The sequence below is a fragment of the Rutidosis leptorrhynchoides genome, chromosome 8 (genome assembly GCF_046630445.1).
Source record: "Rutidosis leptorrhynchoides isolate AG116_Rl617_1_P2 chromosome 8, CSIRO_AGI_Rlap_v1, whole genome shotgun sequence".
Taxonomy (NCBI): Eukaryota; Viridiplantae; Streptophyta; class Magnoliopsida; order Asterales; family Asteraceae; genus Rutidosis; species Rutidosis leptorrhynchoides.
Genome location: NC_092340.1, coordinates 89,481,101 through 89,491,192, shown reverse-complemented (window position 1 = coordinate 89,491,192; position 10,092 = coordinate 89,481,101). Strand labels below are relative to the sequence as shown.

The window sequence follows — 10,092 nt, the reverse complement described above, 5'->3', positions numbered from 1 at the left end:
TACGGCTTTAGATGCCGGAAAGAATTGTTTAAGAAATTTTTCAACTAAAACGTCCCATGTATCAATCACCCCTTCAGGTAACGATTCCAACCAATCTTTGGCCTCTCCCTTTAAAGTCTGGGGAAATAACATGAGATATATCTGTTCATCCTCAACTTCTCTTATTTTAAATAGTGTCCAGATCCTATTAAAGGTACGAAGATGTTCATTTGGATCTTCCTTCGGCGCACCACTAAATTGGCATTGATTAGTCACCATATGTAGAATTTGTCCTTTGATTTCATAATCTGGCGCATTAATGTCTGGATGAGTAATTGCGTGACCTTGGCCAGTGCGTTTAGCTCTCATTCGGTCTTCCATACTTAAAGGTTCCAGATTCTCCATGATTGAATTTGTTGAATTTGAATCACTAGAGGATTCTGATTTAATGGTTCGTTCCTCAACAATCTCTGTTTGAATGATTGGTGGTTCTGGAGGAAAAATTAATGGTTCAGGATCTATGAATCGTCCCTGAATATTCTCCGGATTCTCAATTGTGAGGTTGGGTTCAAAAAATGGATTATCGAAAAGTTGAATTGGAGTACTTGGTCGACTGGATGACGATTCTAAAGAAAAATCAACGGCAACAATATTAGCTAGATGTCTTGATCGAGTTACAGGTGGTGAACGTACAAAAGATGGTGAACGTTTTGCTCATTAATAGCTCATAGTCTAATTTCCACAAGTGTCGTTCTTTTGTCCAAACCCCAATTATGGTATAAAGCCCAATTACCCAATTTTAATATTTAGCCTAACATCATGATTACTTCGTTTTAAATAAGCATAATAATAACTTAGCTACGAGACATTAAATTAAAAAGGTTGAACATAACTTACAATGATTAAAAATAGCGTAGCGTTACACGGACAGAATTTCGACTTACACCCTTACAATATGCTCTAACATACCCTTATTATTAGAATTAAAATTAAAATTAAAATTAAAATTATAAATATATATATATATATATATATATATATATATATATATATATATATATATATATATATATATATATATATATATATATATATATATATATATATATATATATATATATATATATATATATATATATATATATATATATATATCGTATGATATAGATAGAGAGATGGATTGATATATAAAACGATCAAAATGCGTTGCCTTTTATAGGCAGATTTGGATTTGAGTGCTCCGCGAGTCGCGGTCAATTTCCCCTTCAAACTCCGCGAGTCGCGGAGTTTGAATTTCCAGCTCACTCCAATTTGGATCTTAGCTTTGCCGATATAATATATATATAAATATAAAATATAAATAATTAATATAATTATTTATATATTATATTATATTCTTGTGCATAGTAGACTTATAATTTTTGGTCCGTTACGTCGCGCGTTGAGAGTTGACTCATGTCCTGGTTCCGGATTTTCGAACGTCCTTGCGTACTATTTTATATCGTGTACTTTGCGTTTTGCGTCTTATACTCTTGTCATTTTTAGAAGTTTCTCATCATTAATTTGAACCTTTTTGATTGTATCTTGTACTTTTTAGCTTTTTGGACCTTTGTGTCTTCAATTTGTCGAATCTGTCTTTTGTCTTCACCTTTTAATATTTAAACGAATATCACTTGTAAATAGAACAATTGCAACTAAAATCTTGTCTTTCTTGAGGAATAATGCTATGAAATATGTGTTCATTTTTAGCATTATCAGTTTCCAATATATATATATATATATATATATATATATATATATATATATATATATATATATATATATATATATATATATATATATATATAAGTTATACATATAATTTCTTCAGTGGAAATGATTTCATAACTCATTGATATGACCTACTTGTTGTTGGTTAGTGATGTTGTTCGCGGTGATTATAGATCTGATTAAACTTGTGATGTTATAGGTGCTGCTGGTGCTGACGATGTTGACGGCACTGACGGTGCTGGTAATGCTGATGGTACTGCTGATGCTGCTGGTAAAACAAGTCTAGTTTGTAAATCGTGCATCATTCCAGTCAGGGTTTCATTTCATCTTTTCACTCACTCATCTGGTTTACAATTAGTACTAGAATAAATAATTTCTAAAACTTTTGGAAATTACATATTCTCTGCAGAATATTCCCTCGATGAATTTATGAATCAATACTTCATCGTTTGGTGTTGTTGGTACTCCTTGGTATTTACGGTGCGTATGATGTTGATGTTCAAGGTATAGATTGTGATGTTGAGGTGTGGGATGCGGATGTTGTTGTTGGTAGCGGTAATGGTACTGTTGGTGTTGCAGATGGTGGTACTGTTGTTGCCGGTGCTGCTGCTGGTGCTTGTAACCTTTGCACCATATTCTCCAAAACCACTACCCGAGCGCGAAGCTCGTTAACTTCTTCTATTACACCGGGGTGGTTGTCGGTTCGAACGAGCGGATAAATAAGATCTAGAATTTGGTATAGTATATAATCGTGACGAGATGCTCTAGAAATGAGAGAGAAAATGGTGTTTTGAACAGGTTCGCCGGTAAGTGCTTCAAAATCTTCGCCAAGAGGGCAATGTGGTGGATGGAAAGGATCGCCTTCTTCTTGTCTCCAATGGTTAAGGAGGCTACGAACCCATCCCCAATTCATCCAGAATAGATGATGGCTGATTGGTTGATCCATTCCAGTCACACTGCTTTCGGAGCTTGAGTGGGATTCCATTTCGGAATCCGAGGGACTTGAACTAATGATGAATTTCATTTCGTACGATTGAATAAAGAATTTTTTGATATGAAATGATTTTCCGGTTATCGGGTGGTATTCTAATTACATAGAATATCTATATATAAATAGAGCAAAACATTTCGTAGATTACGGAGGAATTAACGAAATATGCCAGGCAAAGTTTACAGTAACAGATATGCTAAGATATGAATTAGTAGATACGCTAAGATATGAATTTTTTCTATACACTATTCATGCAATCAATGCAATAAGATGTGTCTAGACTAAGAATGATAAGCATGTTATTTCCGACAAAATTGATAAGCAAAACTTTTGATATGCAGACACGGTCGAAGTCCAGACTCACTAATGCATCTTATGAACTATCAGTTAGATACACTAATGCAAGACCTGGTTCGCTAAGACCACCGCTCTGATACCACATGTAAAGACCCGTCCTAATCCATAAGAACGAATACAATAACATATGATTACATCGCGAGGTACTTGACCTCTATATGATATATTTTACAAACATTGCATTCGTTTTTAAAAAGACAAACTTTCATTACATAAAAAGTTGATAGGCATGCATACCATTTCATAATATCCAACCATAAATGATCTAATCTGTCATTTACTTAATCATAATCTTTACTGAACTCAACGACTTGAATGCAACGTTTTTCGAAATATGCCATGAATGATTTCAAGTAATATCTTTAAAATGAGCAAATGCACAGCGGAAGATTTCCTTAATACCTGAGAATAAACATGCTTTAAAGTGTCAACCAAAAGGTTGGTGAGTTCATTAGTTTATTGTAATCAATCATTTCCATAATTTTAATAGACCACAAGATTTCCTTTATTCAATAATCATACACTCATAAGTGTTTAAAAATCATTCATATGGATTGAATACCTGGTAACTGACATTAACATAATGCAAATAGAATATCCCCAAAACAGAAATCCATCTGTATAATATAAACTCGAAGTACTAAAGCATACCATTTTCCAGTATGGGGGGGGGGGGGGGGGTTAGTGCCCGTAGATCTACCTTTAGGATTCGCGTCAATTAGGGTGTCTGTTCCCTAATTCTTAGGTTACCAAGCTAAAAGGGGTGATATTCGATTCGATAATCCAACCATAGAATGTAGTTTCGATTACTTGTGTCTATTTCGTAAAATATTTATAAAAGCAGTGCATGTATTCTCAGTCCCAAAAATATATATTGCAAAAGCATTTAAAAAGAGAGCAAATGAAACTCACGATACGATATTTTGTAGTAATATATGCGTACGATGGAACTGAGCAATGCAGGGTTGGCCTCAGATTCACGAACCTATATCAAGTATATATATTAACACACATAATAACAATTAACAAGTTTAATATGATAAATATACTCCTTATATTAATAATTTATATGTTATATTAATAATTAAATAACTTATTTTTATTCTATATATCTTAAGTGGTTAATATTTATTTTCATGATACATTTATTAATATTAATATAGTAAATATTTATTTAAGTAGTTTATTCTATTAGGGTTTATATATGAAAAAATATATTTATATATTAATTGATATATCTTATATACAGATTAATTAATATCCTCTTAATAATAAAAATATAGTAATATGTAATATTAATATTTTTGTAATGTATTTTTTATATAAAAATATCTATTTGTAATACAACTGACACTGATAAGAATGATGTTAATAATGATAATAATAACAGTGTTAATAAAAATAATCAGATTTTTCATAATTTCGTGTTTAATTTCTAAACTTATAACTTCAGTTCATATAACTTAATTTCATAGTCATATTCATAATTGTACATGTATTCATATAATTTTATAATTATTTTCCATAATTTTACCATAATAAATTTTATTATTAATTTTATAATATAACTTTTCTTTACATGTTCATAATTATGTTAATAATAATAACAATAATAATAATAATAATAATAATAATACTAATAATAATAATAATAATAATAATAATAATAATAATAATAATAATAATAATAATAATAATAATAATAATAATAATAATAATAATAATAATGATAAATATAATAATAATAGGTAATAATAGGGATGATGAAAATTATACCATTCTAATCATCCTCGTCATACGATTAACATATCTATCGTCATCATTTTCAAAATCATAACATCATAAAATTTTATTCTGTAAAGAAGTTGGTCTTTTTACTTACATACATGAAACACTTAGATTTATATATATATATATATATATATATATATATATATATATATATATATATATATATATATATATATATATATATATATATATATATATATATATATATATATAATATAATATTGATAATGGATTGTGAAATCAACGAAAACACAAATAGTAGTATGCATGTGATTTGTTTGATGGATGTTAAGTTAGTGGTTCTAATAGTGATGGAAAGAAATAGAAAATGAGACAGAATTTGGTTGTGGTTTCATTGGTCATATGCTCTACCCGAATGTATACATATATATAAGATAAATGTATCATAATAATTAAAGTTATAATATAAATATAATAAGAATCTTAAACAGGGTGTTACAGAGAGCATTGGATATTTCAAATTTAATCTACCGACAGTATTCATGGAGTGTGATATCGTAGTCCATGGTTAATCAGTGGCGGATAAAAGTATTTCGAAAAATCTCAAATTTTTATAGTAATTATATTTATTTATTCAGTCATTATGGTATACAATTCGATCATTAATTATTAAATAAAAATTACATTAATTATTCACTCACAACCCCAAGTAAAATATAGTTATTGTTAAAATTTAACAAATAACTTCTAAGTATATTATTATTATGCCTATAATTTATAAAACTCATTTTTTTTTGGATCACCGTTTATTTTAAAATCATATAAGTTCCTTTTAACTTGTTTTAATTATCAATTGAATGGCAATTGAGAGTTACCTTCGTTTACTAAATAGATTCGAAATCACAAAATATATATTTAATATATTTTCTTTATAAACACAGATACGTTTTAAATAATAATTATCATAATATCATATTTTTATTTTATTTTATATAATTAGTTTTAATAATAATAACATATAATATTTCAAATTATTATTATATAATCATATACTTAAATATTTATGTATCTATTTACAATTAGTGGTTCGTGAATCGTCGAGAGCAGTCGAAGTTTAATGAATCCATGTAAATAGTTCAAATATTTTGAGACTTAACATTACAGACTTTGCTTATCGTGTCGAATTCATATAAAGATTAAGTTTAAATTTGATCGGAAATTTCTGAGTCGTCACACGCCGCATCGCGCGGGTCGAATCCAGACTAGTTTGACTATTAAAGTAGTTCTTGTGAACAAATAAAAAAAATTATACCATGTATAAATAAAAGAAGTTAAATATGCATGTTGTTAGATAACACAATTAACTAAAAAAAAGGTGGCACTACGTTGCGAATGAGTGTTGGTAAGCTCATATATTTTTACGCTAATGATTAAAAATCAAAGATCGTTTAGCATATCTTTTTTTTTATCATTAACATTTACTCAACTCTCGGCTAGCATAAGTTATTCTAAAAAGTACCAAATGAATTTTGAAAAAATAATAAACCAAAAAGATTATTTAAGGAAGAATAATAAATTTGATTTATAAAGAAAAGAACATAAAAAAGTTGAATCCTTATCTTACATTATAATAATGACTTAAATGTAGAAATTGGTACACCTTAAAAAAAACCGAGTGAACAGTAACTCGGCGAATCAGAGTGCGAGAAACACTCTTGCTAATAGCTTTTATAGTAATATAGTAAGTCTAATTTTTTTTTTTTAAAGAAGGGTGTGATTTTCTATTTTGTCTCGGCATCTAGGGATGTGAATGGATCCAGTAGATATCCACCCGATCCACCCGTTTATTAGTGGATATAAACGATCTAAATGGATATAGATACGGATATAGATGAACTAAAATGGATATGGATATGGATATGAATAAAAAGTTTCATTCATGGATGAATTCGCTTTCACCTAAAATAATTAAGTATATAAATTTATCATTCGAATTATATTATGTACTTAGTGATATTTCATTACTTATATTCATCTTTCTTTATGTTTTCTCTAAGAATATAGTAATTTTTTTCTTATATTTTGTTTTATTTAAATCATTAAATGTATATATCGTACTTTGGTAGTTTAAATGTGATTCCATGTAACTAAAAAGTAAACAACTTGCAGATAATCAATATCTTTACACATTTAATAGGCTATTTATTGGCTATTTGTTATATAGATTAGTAAAAATGTGACTTTCGCATAAACTATTAAGAAATATTACGTTTAATCGTATACAGTAAATCACCACTTATAATTGTTAAAAATAAAATATATATATAAATGGATATCGATTATTATTTATTAATCCACTTTACCCGGTGGATATGAATATGGATGGATGAAATTTTTATAAATGGATATAGATATGGATATGAATTAAAAAAAATGGATACTAGTGAAATGACCCGTGAAATCACGGATTTTTTTAAACGAAACAATTTAATGATATGTTTTAGATATTAAGTGAATGTAAATTTTAAATAAGTCATTTATAATGACTCGTTCGACTAACAAAACTTGTCGTTGTTTTTACAAATATATAGAGACATGTATTTTCGTATACATATGTAACGTAATTAATCTCGTAAAAAGAATTCATATTTGAATATTAATAATATAATTATTATAATAAAAATAATAGAGTTTGCTCAAAGTTGAGTATTTATATTTTTAATAATAATTATTAGTAACAATAAATGCCTTTTAAAACTTTTTTAGAAAATTAAAATATAATTATTATATAAAGGTTGTACAATATGCTTTAAAATTTGTAAATATGTTCATTGGGTGTTCTGTAGAATATTGTACAATTTAGGAGAGATTAATATTTCCATTTAAAAAAGATTTCGTATTATTTTTTAATTATAATAATATAAGATAATGACATCATCAAAGATATTTTAAAAATTTTCTTTTTTATTTTGAATTATTGTATACTTAAAAAATGTTTATTTATAACATCATCATTTTAGAGATTTAATAGAGATTATATATGAATATGGATACGGGTGAGGACCCAATCTCATATCCGATCCATTGACATCTATATTCGGGAGAAAGTAATGACGTTGTGCTAATATATCATTGGATAAAATTGTATCATTGTAGGAAATGGCAGCCTCTCCATAACTCCTGTTGCGATCCAATAAAGCGGCTCGTCTTGTTTGCTTGGTTCTATTTGTTCCGTTTTGAAAACTTTGAAGCAAAAATCAAAAATCAAACCCAATTTCAGTTTCAAACCAAAACCGATTTCAATGTAAAAACCCAAAAGCGAATCGAAAACTGGATACAAATTTGGTTATAACTGAAAAACCTAAAAACTTGTAGTTTAACCAAATAATTATAACAAATCGATTTAAATATAACTTTATTCAGATTAATTGGTTTGAAACCAAATATTAAACACCCATGGTATCAACCCTATTACTACTAGCGGTTATGCTTCATTTTAACTAGGATGCTATAAATTATGAGGTTAAAATAACATATATGTTAAACCTTCATAACGACTAGCTGGTGGTGATTTACACAGAACATTGACATTGTTAATACCTTAACCCGTGCATTAAATGTGAGAACTGTGTGGATCAACTGCTTCGATGTACTTGATGCCACTATTTTTTTTAAAAGCAAGAGGATATATTTGTTATCACAAACAGTTACACGGAATACAAATGAACAACCCGTTGCTAAGATCGCAACATGGGAAGCTAACAAGGAAAATAACCTAACATGACTAAACTTAACACGACAAAGGATTATTAAACCATATATGCCAATCTAACTTGTGATTTTTAATTCTTCACGATATCCACTCGAACGAGATCACTTGAATTTCACTAAACAAAACTGCTGCCGAATCCGTCTTGTTCTTGAAGACTTTTGAATTCCTTGATTTCCAAAGCGAATAAGTAACGCACCAACATAAAGCTTGCCAAATTAATCTTTTGTTGTCGGAAGCCAAAGCGCCAAAGGTGCCATCGAATATGTCACTATAAATGAAATTAGCCAATGAATATCCCCACCAATTAAGAACCTTGTCCCAAATATCTTTCGCAAACTTACACGAGAACAAGATATGCTCGACCGATTCCAAGTCATCATCACACACCGGGCATCGAGTACTATGTAGGTCAATCCCACGTTTATCTAATTCAAGCCTAACCAGAATCCTACCCCTTCTTTCCCGCCAAATAAACACTTCAATCTTTTTAGGCACTAGTCGATTTCTAAGTGTTTCCATCGAATCCGAATGCGATGCAAGAGTTGTACCATCTATAAGTTCCACAAGATTGTTAACCGAATACACACCATTATTGCCCCAACTCCACTTCCACCCGTCCGATCTGTGTAGATCTATTATAGCACCGTCGAGTTGAGCCGCTAGCAAGACGAATTCTGATGCTATTCTACCCACTCGATTCAGTAGCCATCTCCACTTCTAAACCATTTAGCCCTCCCTTAACTCCCATCTCTCCTGTACCGAAATAGTTTTGTCACACTCCAACCGATATAGCCTCTTAAACTTGTCTTTAAACCTTGTATCCCCAACCCATGTGTCTTCCCAAAATCGCGTGTCCACCCCATTTCAAATAACCCGAGTAAACGAATTGGTGAAAGGAATTCCCAACTCATCCACCTTTTTCCCTGCAAAATATATGTTAAACCAAAGACTAGAAGGGGGGAGATGAGCAAGCCCATCCCCCTCCACTATCCCATCGTTAGTACCATAAAGACTTCGAATTACACGAACCCACAAAGTGTTGGTCTCGGTTTTAAACCCCCACCACCACTTACAAAGAAGGGATAAATTTTTGCTTTTGAGTGATTTTATATTTAAACCTCCTTCTTCGTGAGGAAGAAGGATTTTTTTTCCCATTTAACCTACGATAATTTATTATTAGAGCCCGGCCCACCCCAAAATAAATTGCGTCTCTGATAATGCTAAAAACGAACATATATTTCATAGCATTATTCCTCAAGAAAGACAAGCTTTTAGTTGCAATTGTTCTATTTACAAGTGATATTCGTTTAAATAATAAAAGGTGAAGACAAAAGACAGATTCGACGATTTGAAGACGCAAACGACCAAAAAGCTCAAAAGAACAAAAGACAATCAAAGAGGTTCCAATTATTGATAAGAAACGTCTCGAAATTACAAAAGTACAAGATTCAAAACGCAAAGTACAAGATAT

The 10,092-nt window shown here is 29.8% G+C and overlaps 1 protein-coding gene across 1 annotated transcript; it reads right to left on the bottom strand.

Annotated features, from left to right (window-relative positions):
* Window positions 1-8,699: 8,699 nt before the first annotated feature.
* LOC139863608 (uncharacterized) lies at window positions 8,700-9,484 on the bottom strand. The gene is made up of 2 exons (XM_071852222.1): window positions 9,381-9,484; window positions 8,700-9,306 (listed from the first exon to the last, which is right to left on the bottom strand). Exons 1-2 carry the CDS (start codon window positions 9,482-9,484, stop codon window positions 8,700-8,702), a joined length of 711 nt encoding a protein of 236 aa, XP_071708323.1.
* Window positions 9,485-10,092: the final 608 nt, after the last annotated feature.

Bases quoted from the DNA above. Each gene is read 5' to 3' on its own strand.
- LOC139863608 (XM_071852222.1), bottom strand. From the start codon at position 9,484: ATGGGGTGGACACGCGATTTTGGGAAGACACATGGGTTGGGGATACAA. The intron at 9,307-9,380 runs GTACAGGAGAGA...TCGAGTGGGTAG, and splicing joins AGTGTGACAAAACTATTTCG to AATAGCATCAGAATTCGTCT.